General features: G+C 33.0%; 3 protein-coding genes and 1 long non-coding RNA gene across 4 annotated transcripts; 1 reads left to right on the top strand and 3 right to left on the bottom strand.

Annotated features, from left to right (window-relative positions):
• Nucleotides 1-220: 220 nt before the first annotated feature.
• LOC103857940 (squalene epoxidase 3) lies at nt 221-2,853 on the bottom strand. Its single transcript, XM_009135229.3, has 5 exons — nt 2,513-2,853; nt 2,150-2,261; nt 1,892-2,066; nt 647-1,589; nt 221-558 (listed from the first exon to the last, which is right to left on the bottom strand). The coding sequence occupies exons 1-5, from the start codon at nt 2,717-2,719 to the stop codon at nt 442-444; spliced, it is 1,554 nt and encodes a 517-aa protein (XP_009133477.1). The 5' UTR covers nt 2,720-2,853; the 3' UTR covers nt 221-441.
• Nucleotides 2,854-5,413: 2,560 nt separating this feature from the next.
• LOC103858033 (AP2-like ethylene-responsive transcription factor ANT) lies at nt 5,414-10,651 on the bottom strand. Its single transcript, XM_009135345.3, has 8 exons — nt 7,707-10,651; nt 7,042-7,564; nt 6,864-6,946; nt 6,727-6,735; nt 6,533-6,621; nt 6,294-6,418; nt 6,132-6,208; nt 5,414-6,047 (listed from the first exon to the last, which is right to left on the bottom strand). Exons 1-8 carry the CDS (start codon nt 8,023-8,025, stop codon nt 5,626-5,628), a joined length of 1,647 nt encoding a protein of 548 aa, XP_009133593.2. The 5' UTR covers nt 8,026-10,651; the 3' UTR covers nt 5,414-5,625.
• Nucleotides 10,652-13,376: 2,725 nt separating this feature from the next.
• On the bottom strand, nt 13,377-22,804 carry LOC117126599. The gene is made up of 2 exons (XR_004449265.1): nt 21,737-22,804; nt 13,377-21,623 (listed from the first exon to the last, which is right to left on the bottom strand). It is a non-coding gene; the product is annotated as an uncharacterized LOC117126599 (long non-coding RNA).
• LOC103858126 (growth-regulating factor 2) lies at nt 22,792-24,680 on the top strand. The gene is made up of 4 exons (XM_009135456.3): nt 22,792-23,179; nt 23,337-23,528; nt 23,677-23,926; nt 24,001-24,680. The coding sequence occupies exons 1-4, from the start codon at nt 22,792-22,794 to the stop codon at nt 24,524-24,526; spliced, it is 1,356 nt and encodes a 451-aa protein (XP_009133704.1). The 3' UTR covers nt 24,527-24,680.
• Nucleotides 24,681-24,860: the final 180 nt, after the last annotated feature.

Here is a 24,860-nt window from a genome sequence, read left to right on the forward strand (position 1 = left end):
CAATTTCATTTTTTCAATATTTTTATGGGGAAAAACTTGTTAAGAAACATGCGTTGGACATGGCCTAACAATGAGTTAGAGAAAAGGAGAAGGATTGTTAGTTTTTTTTTTTGATTTTAGTTTCTTTTTAATGGCTATAGAACCAAATTTCCCTAGATAAATAGTTTTGGTGTTTATGCTTTTGCTATTGTATTTGCAAATCAACGAAGTTTATAAAATATGAAAAAAGGAGACTAAGATAAATAAAGATTTAAAACAAACCTTCATAGTGCATACACGCAAGTTTCTAACAATTAACAGAGAGAGATACACTTTTACATGATAAAATCTTATTTTCTTTTCAATGAACGTGACACATTTTTCAAACCAAATCAAAACAGACCACGACGTAGCTATATTCTTATACATGAAAAGTCTTGGAAAGCAATGTTTATGACGTCATCATTGAGGAGAAGAATGAGCAGGAGGAGCTCTGTAGATGGCAGGAATGGTTCGAGGGAAGAACATTTGCCTCACACCTTCTGCTTTTATTATTGGAAATATAATCCCCGAAGCACTCTGTTTCACAACAATGGAAAAAAAAAGATTCAACGTTAAAACCTTTACACTAATCAAAGTTTACTATTTCAGAAAAAAAGCAACGTACCGAGATGAGTCTAGCACCAAGCCACAACCGCTTAACTGAAGGAAGAGGCACAAGCAAACGACCAACACCGAATATAGCCACAGCGAAGAAATGAAGAACAAGACTCATAGGTCTCGGGTTCAAACCCGACAGCAAAGCCACGGGTCCCGACGAGCAAACCCCTCCAAGGCTAAGATAATCAAAGCAAGCCCGACGCATCTCGCTTCTCGCATCGTCAGGAGACGCCAAAAACACTTTATACAAAGCCCCCGCGAGTGTATTAATAGTCGACGCAACCGGTTTCCTCAACGTGTAGAAAGACTCGATGTACTTGGACAACGACTCTTTATCGGTTAAGTCGACGAGAGGGTTTAAAAGATCACGTAGGATGACTATATCAGACAATGCCACGGTCATACCACCTCCGGTTAAAGGATGACGCATGTTAAACGCGTCACCAAGAAGGAGAGCTCCTGGTGTAGGGATGGGATCAGCAGGCATGCTACGGTTCGGCATTGTTCTTATGTTACCTTTCTCAACAGCTGAGAGAAAGGCCTCTCGGATCTCGACCGGTACTTGTGGTGCAACGGTTGTTTTGAGATGCTTAGCCATGTCGCCGCTTGCGAGTGAAGGGAGTTTTGAGCCAGGTACGTCCACTAAGCAACGGACCTCAGAGCTGCTTATGGGGTAGAAGAGAATGGGTGAAGGGTCGCCGAGGACAACGTGGCCGTGGTTTGGAAAGGGAAGCTCGCAGTTCTCTAAGACGAGACCGACGAAGTTTGATGGTACTTCTACTTTGGGTTTGCATAGAGAGCGACGTAAGTTGGAGAAACAACCATCGCATACGATTGTGAGTGGAGCATATGATTTAAGTTCTTGTCCTTCTTTTGTTTTGTATTGGACGCCTTTGATTACTCCGTTTTCTTCTACTAATGATGTCACTGTTCCTTGCTCCATTCGGACACTGAAACAAAAAAAAACTCAAGTCAGATTCTATAGTAATAAGAGACCTAAAAAGATGCATAAACCACAAAGTGGTGGTGTAGAGGCATGCAAACTTTGGAAAACTAAGCAATCCGGATTCGAATGTCCACTGACATTTCATCTTATGGCTGCTGAATATAAGGTCATATTTAATTTTAATTAAGCTTCATTTGATTATCCGGACAGAAAGTTTATTCATGAGCTGCACCTCTCCTCTAATCCGGGTCCTTCAATAGGTCTGAGATACTTCTTTAATTTTTTTTAAAAAGGTGTACTTCTTACTTGGGAAGTGTAGAAGCTTTCTCTCGCATCCTCTGCACGAATCTACCATTGTGAAAGCTACGACCAGCAACATCAGAATCAAACTGATCCAAAGGGTAAGAGAGTTTGGTGTGTTTCCCATCTTTGAAGAGTGCATAACCAAGAACTCTCTGCGCATCTATCTCCTTCACACAATCTACAATCAAGCAGTAGTAACAAATCAATACACACAAGAAACTAGACAAATGAGATAATCTCTATTGGTTGATGTTAATTTACCTTCAAGCCCGAGTTCGATTAACTTCAAGTATCCACCTGGTTGAAGCAACTCACCAACAATCCGGTCAGGTTCGGTTAAGTCTCTTTCAATAACGTGAACTCTTCTCCCTTCCTACAACAGCCAAAAAAGAACTTAAACTTTGGTTCCGTGACGTCAGCGAGAAACCATAAAATCAGCAACAAGCAAAACCCATGTTTCATATGTTAGAGCACACGATTGTCAAGTAAACCTAACATAGCTTGTGTTGCAAGAATCCTGTGAAGCTAAGAGACGATGAATAATAATAATTAAATAAACAATTCAATAAGATTCAAACACAAACATATACCAATAAATAACAATAATAAACAATTCTTGATTACCTTGCCAAGTGTATGAGCAAGGGCAGCGCCGGCAACACCAGCACCGACAATGATGATATCAACGTCATCGTTTCCAGGTTTCACCGTTAAGGGTTCGTTGATTTTGCTCACAATCTTCTTGCTCCAACGTCGACACAAGAGGTAGAGAAGAAGAGACGCAAATAGGGAGGCGACGAACGTTGTCAGGATTAAGTGATCGACGGCCATTTATCTCCGCCGCGCGCTAGAGGGCCAATCAATGCCGGTGATGCGAGGAGGGTTGTTACGAAACGACGCGTAGTTTTTGTTGTGTAAGGAAAACAATCTTGTTGGTATTATTATGTCAAGGATGAAGAGGATGTGGTTGTGAATCGAACTCGTGGCTTCTTCTTAATTTCATAAGTTTACAAGGACGAAAATAAAAAATTAAAATATAGGTAAGCCGTAACCTACAATAAATACCTGTTAACATAGTTATTAAAAATATTTTTAGTAATTACAGAATCAACCTAAACACATTAGCCAGTGAGATATCCGCGTGTTTCAACTTCTTTTTAACCTTAATTTTTGTAATGAAATGCTAATTATCATATACTATCTAACAGTGATGGTTTAATTTGTTTTCTTGTACCAATATAACCAAACCTTAAACACATGGGTGAATGACATGTCTTGTGTGTTTCAAGTTCTTTTAACCTTAACTTTTGTAGTGAAATGCTAATTATAATTATTCTTACGGTATGGTTTTTTAATTTGTTGTTTATACCAATATAACCCAAACCTGTCGATCACGATTACCTTCCCACAAGTGACAACGAAAATTATCAGAAGAAGAAGACACGTGGGATTAGGGGTGTTCAATCCGGATATCGGTTCGGTTTCGGTTCGGTTTTTTTCGGTTTTCGGTATTTCGGTTAGTAAAATATAACTAAATCCATAATATATACCGTTGGTTTTCGGTTTATTCGGTTTTATACCAAAAAACATAATTATTTAGTTTGAGATCATATTATATGAATTTTAGAGTCATATTGTCAACATAGTCATTTATTAAAAATATATTACATGTTCAAATAAATGAACAAAAAAGTAAAAATGCTTCTACCATCAAATAAAATAATCAAATCTATAACTAAAATCAAAGCTTGAAATTTTGAAAATAAAAATATGAAACAAAAAAGAAATATGAAAGAAAAGTTTTTTCACTCTTCCCTATTTATTGTTCATTAAAATCATGCTTTTTCAATTGAACATGAAACTCTGTTTGTTTACAGATAAGAAAAAAGTTGTAAAGATTTTCCATTAATTATTGTCCATCAAATTTATAATCTTCATATTAATTTAGTGAAGACTAAAATAAAGCAAAAAGATCAAAAGAAGACTTTGAAAATAAGATGTCTGAATTGCGATGTATTGTTATTTAATTATAGTTCAAGTGTTTTACAAATTAAGGCTCTTTATTACTATAAACTTATAGTAATAGTTATTAACACAAATTTAACTTATGTAACAAATAGATTTTCGTGTATTGTTATAAAATAGATACATATTTACGTGTTTCTACTTTTAATCGGTTTTGTTCGGTTTATTCGGTTTAATCGGTTATATACCAAACCATATCCAAATCTTACGGTTTTTATAAAATTATATCCATTCGGTTTATATGGTATATACCAAAACCAAACCATATTGTCTATTTCGGTTCGGTTCGGTTCGGTACGGTTCGGTTTTACCATATTGAACAGCCCTACGTGGGATGATATTGCCTTCATATCTCCTATAACAAACAAACGTTACATTTTCGACACAATTAAAGTGCAATTAAATACGACTGGGACAGAATATCTAAGCCCAAAACATATGTGATATGACTTTATGTGGACTTAAATATTTCGGACCCTACAGTCTTATTCCTACCAATCAACCACCACAACACAAAGTTGAATTGTTTAACGAGTCAAACGTTTGGGCCTAAGCTGGAATTAATAATGGGCCATGGGCCGATATAATACGCAAGTCTACGGGTTTAAAACCAACTCCTCCACATCATACGACCGAGTTTGGGCCAATTCATGCACACGTGTGGAACAACATGTGCAAAGGACATTATTACGTATGTAAAAAGAAAATCAATGGTTTCAACATTCATCTTTCAAGTTCAACAACTGAACCAACACATTCATTTATCCCACGTATGGGGCTACAGTGATATTACGTCAGGCGTCATTATTTCATAGTACGTGGCATCAATAAATTATCTCTAGTTTTTTCTTTTTCTAAAATTACTAATTAAAATTTTTTATTTATTGAAAAGTTCCCTAAAAATCATGGAGGAGGGAATATTTTAAAATTTTGGTGAAACTTTAGGTAAAAGCTGATACTGGGGTGGGGTGTGAAAAAGAGACAAAAGGAGTGAATATAGAAATGAGGTGGTGAGGTATGTTGGATTGTTGTGGGACGATATGGTCAATAAAGCAAATCGCATTATTGGAGACACATTACATATTCAACTCACTTTCATCTTCTTGTTTCGACGTACTAGAAAGAACAATGTATGAGGAAAATATATTGAAGTGACTAGAAACCTAATTATTACATATGGGTCATTTCATCTCCATGCACATTCTCTTTTCATATTTTTGCCTTATCTTTATACGATATTAACATTCTAATCGATTACCAAAACCGTCAATGCCATCAAATCAGTCTCTAAATGTTCACGTTTTCAAAAAATAACTATCTAAGTAAATTGAGTATCAAAACATACATGCTACTAATGTGGTGTTGTTTGAGTTGGTCTATATCATTTTCCATGATTTCACCAAGATCTTTTCCATGTTCAGATGACTACAATATCAAAATTATCAATATAAATTTACGTACTCATTTGATAATTTATATGTATGTAACTAAGATGCAAGGTTTGTAAAAAGAAATGCATTGATAACATATGTTATAGAGAGATTCATTCTGTTTCACATGAATACAACTCAAAAGAAACATATACCGCTTCTAAACGTACTATTTATACCGATAAACTAAACCGAATAGTAATTCAAACCGGATAAACCCGGAGATAAACTTAAACACTTGGACCCTAAACCAAGAAAACCAGAGTTAGCCATTAGATTGGATTAAGAATCAGCCCACGCAGCGAAAACCGGCATCTGCGGCAGAGTAAGAGAAACGGTCTTGAGATCAGCATTAGGGTTCGTAGTCCAAGAACTCATATTTCCGACCACATTTGCTCCGAACATCTTCGGACCAACTTGAGGCAACGCAAATATCGTCGGAAAACTCAAAACCCTCTCCGGGCTACCCACTTCCTTATTGGAACCACCGTTCACGACAGCGGTTAAAGCGGCTTCCTCGTCGCTAATGTTGCGGACCACGATGCTGTTGCTGTTCCTTCGAGCCATCTCTCCAGACAAGAGAGTGTTACTAGCCATTATGCGATCAACATCGTACCTTGTTATGTCAAAGTTAGTCACCGCGTTTGTGCCACGGAACTTGATAGCTGCTACATCATAGGCTTCCGCCGCTTCTTCTTGAGTTCCTAACAAAATAAAAAAAATATTCCGTGAGATACAAGGAAGTGAAAAGGAATTTTACTGACGATACATTCATGGGTGAAAATTACCGAAAGTTCCAAGGTAGAGATCTTTGTTTCCAGCGACTCTACCGATCCGAGCTTGCCACCTTCCATGCTGGTGATGTCTATTTTAACAGAAACACGAAGTCAATATGAAATAAATAACAAAAACTATATACTAAAAAGTTATTTTAATGAACTTTAAGGTACCTGGTGACTCCTCTATAGATGGAAGCACCCCTAGAGAAACCACTGCTTTTTCTTCTCAAGTGAGCAACATATTCTTGTCGAGTCATGTTCTTCATGTCATCAATCTCTTTCTGATAATTCTCCACCTTTTTTAAACCCGCCCAAAAAAGCTCCATTAGCGTTAATATAAAAACATTAAAGTCAAAGAGATATACAGTTGGAAATAAATAAAAATTAAAAAGAAAGAGAAAATGGTTTACAGAGAAATTAGTGTGAGTAGAGGGACCCCAGTACTTGAGTGCAGCAAGATCATATGCTCGAGCAGCTTTCTCCTCCATATCATAACCCCCTAAAAAAGATTTAATCAAACAAAAAGCAGTCAAAATCCATCATTATTTTCCCTAGAAAATTTAGGGGGAATCATGAATCCATGAAGATTGAAGTGTGTACTTACCCAGATAAACTGTGAAGAGGATCATCAAATCATAATCACACATAGAGAAAATAAGAACTCAGTGTCAGTAACATGTCCAATAAAAAAGTTATATATTAAGCTTCAAGAAAAAAATAAAAATATGTAAAATAATATACCTTGTCTTCCTTTTCTGCTATGACCTTCCTTCTTGAAACTATTGTCCCATAGATGAGCTTCATACCTACCAGTCCATCTATGTCTGTTTCACATGATTTAACCCCTTATTAAATACAAGAAATTTATTAACAAAAGTCAAATATTTTAAGAAAAAAAGTTATAATTAGAAAATAGAACCTTGTAACGCCTCGGTATTGCGAAGTTCGTTGTCCAAAAGTATCAATAGATTTTCTATGAACAATCTGTTTCTGTCCAACGACAACTTCTTGTCCTCTCTTCTTCTTTGCAGCAGCAGCCGCCATTGTTGTTGTCTCAAATCCAGCACTTGTCTCGACCAAAGCTTCAGAGATCTGCTGGTGGTTTTGAGTTTGGTTTTGGTGGTGATGAGAGGCAGTGATGCAGCTAGATTGTGACCCAGGGCTCATGGACAAGCTCAGTGACTGTTGAAATTCCCCATATACCCCTACATTAAAAGACCCTCCTCCATGTGTCAAACCAGGGTCATTCTCGTAGTTTCTTGTTTCTTCCTCATGGTGGTTTCTAGTTTGAGGGAAGCTAAAGAACTCTTGAAAGTTGGTGTTGTTGTTTGGCGCATGAGTGGTATTGTAGAATAAACTATCTAAGCTAAGATCCATGGCTTCTTTGTGACTTGTGTTGTGATGATGGGTCCCAAAGAAATCTTCCATCTTTGGAGATGAAACTAAAAATAAACCAAAAAACGTTTAAATGTAAAAAAAAAACATAAATCCTTAGAACCAAATATGTTCCCATCAATTAGGTTTTTTGTAACTTGTTCCCATCAAACATGACACAAGAAAAAAAAAGACATTACTATTACTAACCTTGACTATGGTGATGATTATTCGAGTGAGAAGATCTGTTGAGAGCTTCCATTAAGCAAAGAGAACCGTCAGATCTGAGGGGCATCACAGACATTTGAGAATACATTTCCCTAGCTGCTAAGTTAGAACCGTAGCAAACTCCATAGTTGCTACTGTTGTCGCCAACAACAAGCTGTGGTGGAACAGAAGAAGTTGCAACTGAAGACGACGAAGATGAGTAAAGAGCTTCTCCACCACCCATTTTCAACATATTTGAAGACAACGAGAACCCTAGCAAATTAGTCGTATTACTATCATCATTATCACAGAAAGACTTCATTTCTTTTCTTTCTTCAATATATATCTATGCCCTCTCTCACACTTTTTTTTTTAAATCTCTTGAAGTGGTAAGCTAAATCGCAATCATTGACTAAAGAACGAACACACAATCTTTATTCTCTATTTGTTTCGGAGGAGAAGTGAAAGGAAGGAAGGGGCTTTAGGATTTAAGATAAGGGTTTATGAGAGGTTATTATTATATGGAGCGAAGAGCAACGCTCAAAGATTTGTTATTTGAATCCGTTGGGATCTGTGTTCTTATTGAGAAAGACGTTTCTTTGCTTTTAGTTTCATTTTTTCGCTTTTAGCCCTACATATTCCTCATCTTCCACCTTATCATTATATAATGTTTTGCTAAAGTCTTTGGTAACATTTCAAAGTTAATACTACACTGTTATGGTTATGGCTATGAGATGCGTAAATGAACAACTACGTACTGACTAAAACACTCTTTGCTACGGATAACAAGATTCTTCTAACAAAATATTAGAGAGGATATTTTTGTCTCAAATATATTATAATAACAAATATCTCTTACAAAAAGATTAACTCCTGAAAAATCGTAGTAAAATGATTCTACTTATTTATTTTTGTTCTTTTTGTTTTTATAGTATTTCTTGTGTAGCACAAATCACTTTTTAAATGGAAAAATAATCATAAAATTGGAATTGAAACGTTATTCTAATCGTTAGAGTACGTATCGTTACAGGAACAAAAAACAAAGTGGATACGAATACAAACCTATAAACCGACAAAAACTATACAGAAGTCCACAAAAGGGTGAAGAAAACTCCAAAATTCCTCATGATCGACCGTCGAAATTACGACGAACCTTTGGGTCACGGCTCTAAATGACCCGACATATATAGCTCTGCATCCTTTGAATTCATCTTCTTATTTTGTAACCTTCCAAGATTTTAAACCGAGTGGTCGCTACTTGTATTTATAGTATTTGATTTCGCAATACATCAAACAATAATACGTCTACACAATACTGTCTCTATATTTGTGACATGTTTGTACCCCCAGCAACACATTGTATTCAAGAGTTTAACAGGTTGGATTAAGGAGATATTTTTTTTGGAAAAAGACGAACTAGATCCCGATGCATGAAACAAATAAAGTGGTTTAAACTAAAACTGTTACATGCATATATTAATTATATACGTTACGAACTAAACTTTTGTGAACAGTGAGAACTAACTATACGTACAGTAAAGCTCAAATATACGTAGGCCCTATGATGTCTGCCACAACCAGCTGTACTGTGGGATAAGACACCTCTACGGCGCCGTTTTGCGGAAGGACTACCCATCCATCTTTAATCACTTTGACTTAATTATCACTCTTTTCCAATTTTATAATGGAAATAGTTTAGTCAATACTTAAATCAATATTCGTGTTGCATTATTGTGAATAATAAAGCAGTAGCTAAATAAAACATAAACTTATGTATAAAATCGTCCGAGCCGTTGATTATATCTTAGTTTAAACCTTGTGATTGTTGCTCAAACAAAAAAAACTTGTGATTTTAAGTTTTTACATTATTTTATCAAACTTTCTTAAGAGTTTTCCCTGCAAAAAAAAAATTTAAGACTTATATGATTCTGACCACATGAAAACGTTTTTTCTGCTGGATGATTTGCTTTTAATGTATAGTCGTTGGTCAAATACCTGCAGTATGCAGCAGAGGAAATTTAAATAAGAATCAAATTAATATTATTTCTGGATTTAAATAAGAATTAAAAAGTTAATATTTTCCTATAAGTTACGCTGAACATATAATTATCGGAAGCCGTAAATTTATTTAATAATGCTCAAATTTCATTCTGTGTAAAAAGGGTTACTTTTGGATAAAGAATTTTAATCAAAGTTAATATTCTCCTAATGATGGATTAAACGGTCGTTAGCCTTTAAAAGCGAAAACTTTTATTTTAATGATCAAAGCATTAAATTGGATTATCCTTTAATGAGCAGCATACGAGGCTTGTTTTCGGACGAGGGATTTCATATCAAAATTTTCCTTCGACTAGAAGGCCTCGACGACTCTATATCCCGGCCGTTCTATATTTTCTTTTCTCAATACATTTTTACTTTCGTTACCAAATTAATCAAAAACTCGACATTCTAACAGCTTATATAAGTTTTTCTCTTTGTTACTTGTTCGTTTGGGTTGCCACTCATAATTTTCGGTGACAAAAAAGTAGCATTAAAACAAAGTAATTAATTGTTCAAGAGACAACTATACTTTAGAGCATCTCCAAAAAGGAACTCTATTTTAAAGTTTTCAAAACTCTATATTTGAAGTTTCAATGTATTCTTCTCCAAAAACAAAACTTCAAATCTAACTTCAAAATTATTTATATTTTACACTATAGTCTTTATATTTATCTTAGTTGATGTAAATTCATAAAACTTCTATAAATAACTAGTACATATATATAAATATTACAGAAATATTAATTAAAAAAATCTTACACTAAAATATAAAATTATAAATAAAAGTACATAATTAAATATTAAACTGCAAGCAAATACTACATTATTCCATAAAATTATTTTCGTAATGCTCCTCATAATATATCCGCTGATAGTTTGATATCATCAAACGAAAAAATCATTGATCTTTAAAAAGAAAGTACAACAAGCAGGGCAAAAAAGATGATGACGAATATGAAGCAAAAAAAATTAGCTTTTAAAGAAGTAAAAGAGGAAAATAAAATATTTCTAAAAAACTTAGCTTCTATCGATGATGTTAATATTCGTGAATACATTCGATCTGAACAAGAAAAAATCGTACGAAAAATCATCTTCGGTTACACAAAATTTGTTTGGGCAATATTTTAAAGATTTGGGAGGTTTTGGAGCAAATTTACCAGACTATTAGTGTTGTTATAATATTTAAATTTGAGTAATAATTATGTCTTCATGTGTCTTTTTAATAAGTTTTTATTATGATTTTTTGTAATATTCTTGTTGTTTAATTCTAGTTTTAAAATATTACAAATCTTGTTTTAAAATTTTATTTAATTTCATGTAAAAAACTTAAATTTATAAAACAAATTTAAAATATTTATGAGATATAAAAGTTTTAAGGATTAAAACAATAAACAAAAAAATATTTAAGAATTATAAATATGATCTATAATTGTAAGGACCAAAATGCAAATAAAAATATGAAACTTCAAATTTGAAGTTTTAAAAAGTGAAACTCTATATTTGGAGTTTCACTCTTCAAAACTTCAAATTTGAAGTTTCGAAGTTTCTTTTTGGAGAGCAAAAAACTCTATATTTGGAGTTATAGAGTTTCTTTTGGAGATGCTCTTAATTGATACTCCATCCGTTCCTAAAAGATTCATATTCTAGAAAAAGCTTTTGTTTTAAAAAGATACAGATTTTATATTTACAATATAACTTTTGTCAACTAATAATGAGAAATTATGAAGTTCAAAAACATTAATTGCATTTTTTAAAATCTTATTGGTTTAAATATATAAGAAATATAAAATTACAAAAAACTATGCATTTATAGCTAAGTTTTAATATGTTTTATTAAAAAGTGTTAAAATTCTAAAACAATGATCTTTTAGGAACGGAATGAATACTTGATATCACATACGATCAACAGTGCCGTGCGAAGGCTATTAGGGACCTAGGGTAAAATAATTTATTTTATATCAAATATGCGTATTAATTTTTTTTAATACGAACCAGAAAATAAATTGTTTTCTTATCTTATATTTTAAATTTTTTTTTAAGAAAAATTAATCTTATGAAAATTAATGGCAAAAGTTATATTTTGGTTACAACTGAAAATTGTATATACAAACTTAAATTATATGTAGAAAAATGTTTTTGACATTCAAAATAAAAAATATACAATGAAATTAATATTCACAACAACTAAGCAGAAATGGTCATATTATTGAAATGTATTAAGGGATAATTATGATGAATATGGAGACCCTAAAATGTATTAATGTGAGAGGAGGCTTCGGACCAATGCCCCAAAATTGATAAGGTGAGCACGGCTCTAACGATCAATTATGAATATTAATATCCTTAAACAAAAATGAATAGATATATATGAACGAAGGTGTTTATCCAGATACAGTATCGTCACATAATAAACCGGAAACAGCAATATTATGAGATTACGAAAGAAATAACCTAAGAGAGTTAAATTATTTTGCATGAGAGTGATCAAGAGACAGATTTTCTAGTGCGAATGATTTTGTTGGAAAGATAAAAAAAGGATAGTGGGAGCAGTTGTTTTGGAGGGAAATCATATGCACGAAGAGGTCCTTGGTCCCTTCCTTTGATTTTGGTAATGATCAACAATTTTCCACCAAATATCAAATTTAAATAGTACCATTTGTGTATCCAATTATTTTTTTGTTTTTGTCTTCTCTCCAACAGTTTTCTTGATTATTTTTTCTCTCTCAAAGCATTTATCAAACGACGACATAGCACAAAATGTTAACAACCTCCAAAAATTAGATAGAAAACGCTAACGGTAAACGCATAGTGATATATCGCATTATTCAATTTTCTCTACGTTCACGAGCGAATGAGCTGTAGGTTCTTTAGGACAGAGATGACTCTTTGGTTTCATGCTGACTATGCAATGCCCATTATACCCTTGAAGTGTGCGTATTTATTGGGTTGATTATGAAAACTACTTTCAATTTATTTTATCAAGCTATCTAATCCTAGCGGTAAAGAAAGAAGATATATCTAACTGTGCTTTTCAATAGATTCTTCCATATATTGAGTTTTAGAGTTTCACTGAGATTTGTAGAATTGTACTAGGTCAATACACGTGTATAAAACACCAATAAACAGGTTTACTCCCTCATAATCACATTAGTTGGTTAAAGAAAGCAAAACAAATCCACGAATATCATTCTGGTCCAACTTTTCAGGGTACAGATTATAATAAGCCCAGTTTTATATAGTATCTATAATCAAGTGCAACATATAGAACTATCCATAAAAGCAGAAACATTTGGTTGGTAATGTCAGCGTATAAACATTAATGCCAAACTCATTTAATTGAATACTTCCAATATAAAAATATATGTCTCTTTTTTTTCTTTTTTTTTGAAACAAAAAATATATATCTCACATGTGGATAGTTACTGAAATTAAACACACGTACATAAAAAAAAACTTTTTTTACTCAAACGGATCAAATTTTAAGATGTTTATTAGGACCACTATTATTTACATAATTACCCGAACGAGACAGAATGCAGGAGATTTTGCATGTATGGTGACAGAGAAAGGAGAAACACAATTATAGACAAATCATTAAAATCGCGAGAAAATTAAATTATATCGTACATTATATTTTTTTTTTTTTTTTTTTTGGTCAAACAAGATTTTATAGATAACTAGTCTCCATTAGAGGAGAAATTGTTTACAAAGATGATAACAAAGCCATACTGGCTAACAATTTTGCTGCAACAAAAGGCAAGCAAAAACACAAAGATAGAAGCAATCATTATACATAAACAACTAACATTGCAGAGACGTCCTCGTATCTCGCCAACACTAGGCTTAAGCAGTGGAATGAAGCCGTGGGAAACAAAGAACACAATCAGTGATCTAATGCTTGTGATTGGTTCTGCAATTAGTGCAGGAATAACAATCTTAACGCTGGCTACAATAGCAGAGGCGGTGTAACACCAAAATGCTGAGCCTTTGAACAGTACAGAGAACAAATCATCTGTAGAGCAATCTTCCAAACCAAAGGTTGACCTTGCAACACATGAGCAGCAACGATACAAAAACCATGGTAATAGGAAGGTTGAAGTTGGTTTCAAAAGAGTGTTGATAAACAAGATCTGAAACCACAACCAAGCTATAAATCTGCAATTTAACATTGAGTATTCCATTCTAGAGGAAGTTAAACAGATCTGAAACCAGGAAGTAATAGGCAACGGACACTCTATAGCAGAGTAGAAAGTAATAATAGGCAAGGAACACTCTATAGCAGAGTAGAGGATGGGCTCAACTATCGTAAGGAAATCAATAGTTGGATGGAAATTACCACACAGAGAAGGATAAGATAACAATGGCAAGGAACACTCTATAGCAGAGTAGAAAGTAATAATAGGCAAGGAACACTCTATCGTACATTATATTTAAATATATAAATAAATAAGGGAAATGTAAGAGAGATATCAACGTTGACGTTTGATGCCAGGGGTAGATTGGGGGTTTGTGAAGGTATTGAGAATCCAACACGAAATCTAAAATTAGATTTTGCATGCAGAGAAATTCAACTGCCAAATACACAGAGAAGATTAGAGAGTGAAGACAGCGACCACTTAACAGAGCATGTCTTCTACTTTTATTTTTTCTTTTTTTCTGAGTTTTATTACGATTCGCATGCTTGAAAATAAAATAAAATAAACTCCATTGGAGGCCTTTTTCATATGTATTTAATTACTTATCACAAAACAGTACTATTGATTTTAATCAGATGTTCCCGAAAGGACTGATACTATTAATTTAACTCTTTCTTTCTTTTTCCTGTCTAATCAAGATTTTAATTATATTATAGCTTTAAGCCACTAGCAACATTTTTTTACTTAGCTTTTTGGCACAACACTAATCCCAAAACCTGCAAGCTTGGTAGATCGGTTTACGCCTAGCAATTTATCAATAACTCGGAGAATAAATGGGAATTTAACGAAGAGTAATTTTAATTATTTTTTTTAGTTTTTAATGTTGTTTTTTAGTTTTTAATGTTGTCTGGTGGTAAATAAGCTTGAATTTTCTCATTCCATGTCAAGTTCGAAATCCAAATGACGTTTTTTATTATTTTTGTATGCTTCTTAAATAAATGGCATAATTATAATTTTATCATCTTCTTCTACGCGTTTTGCTAAGGGTTTCTGCAACTTGTTTTTCGCCTTCAATGTATATTTTTATCAAAATCAACAAATTTTATAAGCTTTTTTTGTTGTTTATGCATAAAATTCATGGATCTGTCATCCAACATGAAATTTAAAACATTTGAAACTTCTAAAGGATGAACTTTTTGATGAATCCGATTTCTGGGCTGCCTATGATGAAATCGCCACGGTGGACCTCAGCCAAGTGCTCCGGCACCGCTTAATCGGATAACTCGGCTGCGTTTTAGAACCTTGTTTCTAACGGCTAATCGTGAAAATTCATCACTATATAGAATTACACAAATCTAACTATATTAATGCAACAAAAAACAGGTAGGATACTGTAAAGTAAACAAAAATGGACAGGGTTATTTATAAAACAAAATTGTAATGATCTCTTTTAACATTGTAAGTATTTTAATGACAAAAATGTTATCCGACTATTTAAGAACTGCAAAAATCGGTAGGTCTGAAATGTCATAGTCCAAGTAATCGAGGCCAATATGTCATGTCACATCTGAATCCTTATGTCATTCTCTCTTTATTCTGCATATCCATTACCCATGGATTGGATCCATCCTTTGGCGTCATCGCGTCTGGTATACAAAAAAAACTATTCCTATTAGTTATTAGATTCATTCACATTTATTATTAATGAATAAAGGAATGGTGTATTTTCTGTAAGAAGTACACCTACGTATTCTATACATGTAAAAAGGTCATAGCTATTCCACTCCGTTGAAAATAAACTCTGTAATCAAAGATTCTTGTTTTGTTAAAATGTTGTTTATTAGTTAGATATTCTTTCGCAAAAATTGACAAAAAGCCACTGGAGATATGTAAAGTTGGCGAAGTCCGTCTCCTTTGTCTAAAGGGTAACAAAATTGTGATTTGATTTGCAAAGAAAAAAAAACTAATGGAATTTTTTTTTGTTCAATCCTAATGGAATAAAAACCATGCATAGTAGAATAGGAGCAATCCATGATCTTCCATTTTTTTTTATTAATTTTAGTATCTTTTTTCTAGATTCATGATTCAAATAATTTACCATTGATTCAGGGTCATCTATACATATTTATTGTATGCACTGGTTATTAATAATACGTAAATCAAATAGAGAATATATAATGCTTCCTCAAACTTGCAAGGACAGAAGTCTATAAGATTAAACTTGTAATAAGTTGGATTGCAAAATGTTTATTGTTACTTGGCCAATGTGGACTTGAGTTTCGGCCCAAGTGATTTATATGGTGGACCGTAACAGATGATCAGTCCACCCTTGACATTAGTCGAAAGGTATTCCAAACTCGAGTCAAGTAGTAGTATGGTATACTTTCAGCTAATCCACTCTATAGCATTAAATGTATTCTTTTCCGGAACGACCGGATCAACCGTTTATGTTAATAAAAAGTCTACGTCCAAGTTGTTATGAATCTTACTCCAAAATTTTAGAAGAAGCTTTGATTATCACATATCAAAGTATGCGAATTTTGAATTTCCTTTCATATATCATGCTTCTGATTATAGTCACAAAAGTCATCCAGAAGAAAATTTGTATAACAAAGAAAACTCCAAGAAAACTAATAATTTAGGAAGGTGCCTCTTTTACTGATACATGCCTCTCACGAGTTCTGCAAGATCCCTTTTGAATTGTCTTCCTAATATTTTTTCTTTACACTGTTTATTGGCTTTGGCTTTTCATGAGAAAAGCAATAAGAATGAGACCAAAGAGAGGGCTTTGTGCCTGGTTTTACCCTTTATATATATTTAGTTTATAACAAAACAAATTAAAAATACCCAATAGTTAGAATTGGAATGTATTGAATATGACAGCCATTAATTTTCTTCCACTCTCGTTTATTAAATTTTTAAATTTTGTCAATTGTTATTTTAATTTATGGTGGACAGGTTGAATCATTTGTTAAATTATATCCACAAACAGACCTGGTCTTCAAATTCTGGATCCATGTTTTTGGTTCATTTATATAGCAGGTTTTTTTTTTGCGTGTGAGGTTAAATAAATTAATTACAGAGATGAACTTCTTTGTTAATTTTAAATTTACAAACTAAAATTAGAGTAAGATACCAAGGAAAACTATTTTTTATATCTACGTATTATTGTTTTTTTTTGTCGAGATCTACGTATTATTGTTATAGATTACATAAGGGATATTTACGGATCCAACCATGAAGATTGCACTAAGAAGATTCAGAAGAAAACTTATTGTGATTTTATCTTTTATTTTAGATTTACATTTGGTTGTATGTTTATTACTTATGTGTAATCTTACATTTTATATAAATAAAATTGTTGTTGGAAAAAAAAAGGAATATTTACGGATCGATTGCAGTTTCGTTTATAAAATTTTGTTTCAGCGTCAAAAAATTATATTCAGAAATAGTAGTAAATCATTTTGGACCCATTTTGCAAATGGGCCTCTATTTAGTTATTTACTTTGATCAATTGAGCCCATTAATGCTTTGGCGCTTACTTTTCTTACAACCTGTTGTTTATTTTATATCGAGAAGAATGCTTAAAAGCCCTTTAAAATTAAACTTAATTTATTAGAATATGTATTGGTACTTGATTTAAATGGTCTTTAGTGGTCCACTCTTACTTTATAGTTTGCAAAATGAAAAGTCTAGCCAGAACCATAATGCACAATTGACAATATAATGTTACTATAGATCTTTCGTAATATCTTAGTATATTTATCTTGTTCTTTTGTCGCGGATAAAGGATACTTTTCTAGTATATGCATGAACAAAAATCACCACGAGTATGGAAACATAGAAAAAGAAGAGAGAACGGGAAAGAGCGACATGTACGTTGAATGAGTGTAATCTGGACACAATGGATGAAATTGAAATGGAGACCCATAATTATACGATTTATATGGAATAATTATTAAGAATAACAATAAAGAGAAGGGGCATATGAAAATATTATAGAATGGAGCCCATGCTTTGATGTCTTATTTGTGCCCATGTCTCCCTCCGCCTTATCTCTACGAACCTTCCATTTTAATGTAAAGCATACGTTCATTTTGGTCTCTCGTTAATAAAATTTGTTTCTTTAGCGAAAAAAACTTGTTTGAAGATACGATTTGGACCCATGCATGTTTATACGACTATGCTTCCTAACAACAAACACAAACCATATTGATTCACCTTACCACCCAAATAATTACTCGTATACTACAAATGCATATACCATTAGACCAGACTTTTTTAGTTATTACGACATATTCATATCTTTAGTACAACAGATGCAAATTACATACAGAGTAAAGCATTTGTAGATAATGGTATATGAAAAACAAATATGGATATCCTATAGCTGATTAAATCTAATCTCGCATCAGATCTAAAATCTCAAATGTTTTTAGCCACATATGTATATGAAATTATTTGAAATCAAAGAATAACAAGAGATACGAGTATAATCTCTAGGCGTAAAATGCACATGCATAGTACTAGTAGAGTAGCGCATGAGCTTTTGCCTTTTAGGCTTTGACTATAAACAAAACCAAAAACCAAAGTCTTTAAAACAGATTTGACGACAAAACCACTTAGCTGTCTACTAATCTAAAAGTCTAACCCCTAAGAAGACTAGAGAGCCTATCATATGTCTCACCTATCACGTCGACACTCTCAATGGGTCCCTCTTCTCCTACACGATAATCAATGCTCGACTTCATTTATTCACCACATCTTACCCAAATTTACCTTTTTAACCACTATTTTTTCCTTGTTCCCAATGTTTTGTTTCTTTTTTGGCTAATTATTAATTTGTCAATTGCTTTTTTGGGGAAATAAAATATATTATCATTCTGAAATCAATAATTGAGACGTCAAAACTCTAAACCAACTTCTGTTTCTCGGATGAAAACTTTTCTTGTCGAAATACAGTTAAGAAAAAAAAACTTATTCAATTTATATATGGTTTTATTTTATTTTTTTTGCTAAAATTTATATATGGTTTTAGCGCTAATGTTTTAATCGTTGTTGTTTGTGGAGTATTTTAGCGCTAAAAATTCATAATATTCGCATGCATATTTATATATGTATATACGGTTAAACGTTTTGTTTTCCTTAGTTAGGGTTTTTCTTTTAACATTTATTCCACAAATATAAATACTACTGACAACATCACGCTCCTCCTGCTTATTATTATCTCTCCGATTTTAATTAATCGATACTATTAAATTAGGAACATGACCTATTGATATATGTTTAGTCCAACTAATTATTTTCAACAATCTATACTTAAAAAAGTACTAACTGCATCTAATTATATATTGTGGATGTAATCACCACTTGAACATAATAATCGGGATCCACTTTTTCTGTTTACATCTATAAATCTTATTTAATCAAACAAAAACTGAAATTAAATAAAGATGAGAAAAGTGCATGATAGCATCAAAATCGTTAGTTGATTATTACTTCAATCAACATATTTTAAAATTGCATCTAAATTCCCTAGAAGATATAGCATTTAAATATATAATGTTAACCAGCTTCTATTTGATACCTAATTATATGGCTAATATCTAATTTAAATTCTGAATATAGTTTTAATGTGTATCTGATATTATTATGGAAGTATTATTTATTTTAATATATTCTATGGATTTTAGTTTAATGGGTTTTAAATAGGTTATTTGATTAAAAAAAATTATTCAATGTGATTTTACTTAAAGTTAGTGAAGATCATATTAACCCAATTTACAAATATATAACATAATATATTAAAAAAAAAATTCAATATTTTTTCAAAAAACTTGTTTGGTTTTCGATGCGGGTTAAATTTGATCTTGGTTTCGGATATAACACTCTAAGAACCGTTAGAGTATATAGGCCAGACCTAATAGAGTAATCGACTTTGATTCTCGGGTCGATTTCGAATTGGGTTTTTCTGGATACGAATATTCTTGGCTAATTGTGTTAGGTAACTATTACAAAAATATAATATGTTACAAACTTTAGGAATAAATTTTAAAAATAATTTCTGAAATACATATGGCATAAGTGAAAAGTTATACAACTTGACATATTTAATATAGTTACCAAAACTATATTAAATTAAATAAATATTAAACGTAAATATGATTACAAAAAATAAAATAAATATAAAAATCAATTTTTTTAAAAAAAATAATATAAATATAAAAATTAAAATTTTCAAAAAATAAAATAAAAATTATACCCGCCCTTTAAAGTGCGGATCAAAATCTAGTTACCCAATAAAATACTGTATTGTTGTCACTGAAAACGTAACACATCCATATCGTCAGCGCATATACTTTAGTTGAGAATTGAGATAACTTTAAGAGGTTTAGTTAGTGTTTATAGAATTAATTTATATAACAGTAAAGACTGAATATTAATTGCAGTTTGAAGATCGATTTGAAAGAAGCACATCCTGTGAACAAAAAAAAGAAGCACATCCATAAGAACATACTTGATCAATGTAAAATTCGCACAAATATCTATATATATATATGTGTGTGTGTGTGTGTGTGAAATTGTATTTTAAACTATTTTCCTTCTTTTTTTTTGCTCAATTTCGTGTCGTTATTTGAAACATCTGTTGCCTTTGTAGACTATCAAGAAGTGTAGCTATTAGGGTATTTTATGATTTTAAAAGTCTGCATCCATTCTCCCAAAATGCCTTGGTTGCATAAAGAATTGGCTTTATCATCTTTTGTTTTGTTTATTATCTTGGTTTTGGAAGCAGAGGATATAGGTCGAAACCCAAGCGGAGGAGGCTAAGAAACGTACAAAAAGGTAGCCCGCAAAAAATTAATGTAACCGTAATTTGATACGGAACCGTAAAATTATTAAACCCTGATATACTTGTTTACATTTCAAATGTAATTTAATTTAATTAAATAATAATGATAAATTATAAATTTTAAAGAAATTTAATTGTGTCTATTAAATTTTGATTCGATTAAAATTTTGGGAAATAGCTAATCCTGAAAATATTATATTTCTAATTAAAATTAAATATTTGTTTAATATTTGTGAAATCTGCAACGTAAGTATTAGAAAGCTGGGATTGCACCTTTTATCGTTAATCTTACAAATTAAATAGGAGTATGAAAATGGACTAATGCAAATAACGATGTCGCAGAATTTTATGGTTAACATAAACTCGATTAGAGATTTTAGTTAAAGCTTAACGATGTCACAATAAAGCTGGGATTGCACCTTTTATCGTTAAGCTTAACGATGTTAGACTGTTAGTTAACGCTTTGCTTGAATGTCCTAAAAGGAAACTAACTCCTCACAATAAAGTCACGAGTGGTGCGCATGCATCGATGATGTAAATAATCATTACTTCAGCAAACATACGATTACAATAGCATTGATCAAAAATAAAAGTATACGTAGATAGCACTTGTATTCGTGTTAACGAGATATAAGTTAAAGAAGTATGCTGTTCAAATTGCTTATGCAAAGCTTGGACACAACGTCTCGTAATATTATATTGCTAAAGTAGTAAATAAATTATTTTAGCTATACGTAAACTTCGATAATTTGTAACGTTATCGTACTAGCCACATTAATCAAACAAGGTTATACTTTTTTGCTTAATTACACATAAATGTCCGAACACGTAGTAGTCAGTCACAGTTGATGTTTAAAATCACTCAATACATTGTATCAAGAATAAAGTGGCCCACTCCATATAACCAAAATCATCAAGGCGAAGACAAAGATGGTCCAAAAATATCATTGGAACCACGTGATTCTTGGTAAATATTTGGTACTCCACTCAATTCTATTATTCATTACTTGAATAGGACAATTCTATTATTTGTTTTCATAGATTAAAAAATCTCACAGATGGCAAAAAATCTCTCTTAAAGTGTATTAGATACACATTATACATATGTATTGTAAATCAGTAAATCTCACTCAAAGTATACCCTTTGTTTCCTTCTGCAAATTCTAGTGAAGCTCCGTTACAAATTTACGTTCAGACTTACAACACTCTTTTACCAAAAAAAAAAAAAAGAATTACAACACTCTAAGTATACATCACATAGACAATGTTACTTTATTTTATAAATCATAAATAACTTCCTAAGAATGTTACCAAAACTATCTAATAAATTCACAGGTTACAGTTACTTTTTCCTTTTTTCAACACCGTTACAGCTAGCATGCATATAGATAGATCACAAGTGAAGAAAATTAAGTAAAAAACAAAATAAAAACCCAATTAATAATTCGCATACAAATTGGGAAAAATGTCCCAATACTTCAAATAGCCTACATTGTTGAACATCTTACGTTCTAACAGAGAAACTACGACCATACTTAAATGATGAGATTTGGGACCATGTTGTACAAAACTTAAGACTTCAACTCGGATATTAAATATTTAACCAACTTCGATATATATACTCCATATAAATTACTTGTAATAATACTCCCAGTCCCAACGGAGGAAATTATAAGCTAAAGTTTTTTGTACCCTTAAAGCAAAATAACTAAACAAAGAAGAAGAATAGTATAAAGCAAGGTTAATAATAAAAAGCATGGATATATATGTTGTAACATGTCCGAGATCCGGAATGTGTTTTTAGGTACACCATTCTTGTCTCCTCCCAAAGCTTCATCTCCCTCAACCAATTATCTTTAAGTATTATAATTTTTTTTCATTTATAAAAAATAATAATATCTCTTTCACATTAAAAAATCTCTAATAGTATACACAAACGTTACACTTCCGCCTCGTTCTTCTCCCCATCTCTCATCTTCTTGAGCTTTGCTCAACTTCCTATGGCAAGTCCCTCTCAAGTCATTATCTAGCTTCTTTTTTATTAGTTCTTATAGCTTTTTAAATGGATCTTGGGTCGGTAACTGGCAATGTTAACGGGTCACCAAGTCTAAAAGAGCTTAGAGAATCCAAACAAGACAGATCCGGATTCGACGGTGAGGATTGCTTGCAACAAAGCTCGAAGCTAGCTAGAACAATAGCAGAAGACAAACACTTGCCTTCCTCTTACGCAGCTGCTTATAGCAGACCAATGTCGTTTCATCAAGGCATTCCTCTTGCAAGATCTGCTTCTCTTCTCTCCTCTGACTCTCGCCGGCAAGAACACATGCTTAGCTTCTCAGATAAACCAGAAGCTTTCGACTTCAGTAAATATGTCGGTTTGGATAACAACAAGAACTCTCTCTCGCCGTTTCTTCACCAGCTTCCACCTCCTTATTGTAGAACCCCAGGAGGTATTATTATTATCATTATTGTTATTATTATTACTTTTTTGGAAAACAAAAACATGGGATTAGGCTTAGACTAGATTTGGTGAAATGGGTTTATGTAAAATTGTTAAGAGTTTTGATTTTTTACTTTAAAAATCACATTTGTGTGGAATGCTGGCAGGAGGATATGGTTCTGGTGGAATGATGATGAGCATGCAAGGGAAAGGACCTTTTACATTGACTCAATGGGCTGAGCTAGAGCAACAGGCCTTGATCTATAAGTATATCACAGCCAATGTCCCTGTTCCTTCTAGTTTGCTCATCTCTATCCAAAAGTCCTTTTACCCTTATAGATCATTTCCTCCCAGTTCCTGTAAGCTCTTTACTCCTCTCAATATTTTTGGCCAATGCTTGTGTCTTTCATAGGATGCATTCTCTCATGTCATTTTGGTTGAAAAGTCTTTTAAAACATGGATTAATGAAAAAAATGATTTTTTTTTTAATCTCTGGCTGTTGTGCAGTTGGATGGGGAACATTCCATCTAGGTTTCGCAGGAGGTAAAATGGATCCTGAGCCAGGGAGATGCCGTAGAACAGACGGTAAGAAATGGCGGTGCTCAAAAGACGCTGTTCCTGATCAGAAGTACTGTGAAAGACACATCAACAGAGGCCGTCACCGTTCAAGAAAGCCTGTGGAAGTCCAACCTGGCCAAACCGCTGCGTCCAAAGCGGTTGCATCGCGTAACACTGCATCTCAATCACCTAACAACAGGTATATATTTATCTTTTCAATACTTTTGCATGTTGTTTCATAGCTTGCTTACATATTATTATTGCAAAAAACAGAGTCCAGAATGTGATATATCCATCCACCGTCAACTTGCCACCCAAGGAACAGAGAAACAACAACAACAGCTCTTTTGGGTTTGGTCACGTAACCTCTCCTTCATTGCTCACATCGTCGTACCTAGACTTTAGCATCAATCAAAACAAGCCTGAAGAGCTGAAATCGGATTGGACGCAGCTTTCAATGTCAATTCCAGTAACATCATCGTCTCCTTCCTCCACCGCTCAAGACAAAACCGCCCTCTCGCCTCTCAGGCTAGACCTACCGATCCAAAGCCAGCAGGAGACGCTGGAGGCTGCGAGAAAGGTGAATACGTGGATACCAATCTCGTGGGGAAACTCATTAGGAGGTCCGTTAGGGGAAGTGCTTAACAGCACAACGAGTAGTCCCACGTTGGGATCTTCTCCTACAGGTGTTTTGCAAAAGTCCACGTTCTGCTCACTCTCTAACAGCAGCTCTGTAACCAGCCCCGTTGCGGACAACAACAGAAACAACAATGTTGACTACTTTCATTACACAACCTGAAACTAGTCATGAGCGGGCTTTGTCTTTTTTATTTATTTATGATAATTTGTTTCTTGGTGCATTGCTCTTCTTTTTGTACTGCGTTTTGGATTTCTTAAGTCTTGAATAGTTTCATGATAACCTAATATAATAACCGTCTTGATTCTTAAGTTAATACCTTTGATTCCTTAGGTCAGATCCAAACTAGGGTTTTCTTGCTCTGTAATTGTGACAGCAAGTGAAACCAACAAGACCATTCAAAGGCAAAGGCCCAAAGCCTAGAAGAAGAAAGGTTAGGGCTGAGTGCTCTTCAAAACGGAGAGGATCTAAACGCTTGAATATCCAATAGTTTGTT

Source organism: Brassica rapa, chromosome A01, assembly GCF_000309985.2.
Source record: "Brassica rapa cultivar Chiifu-401-42 chromosome A01, CAAS_Brap_v3.01, whole genome shotgun sequence".
Classification (NCBI taxonomy): domain Eukaryota; kingdom Viridiplantae; phylum Streptophyta; class Magnoliopsida; order Brassicales; family Brassicaceae; genus Brassica; species Brassica rapa.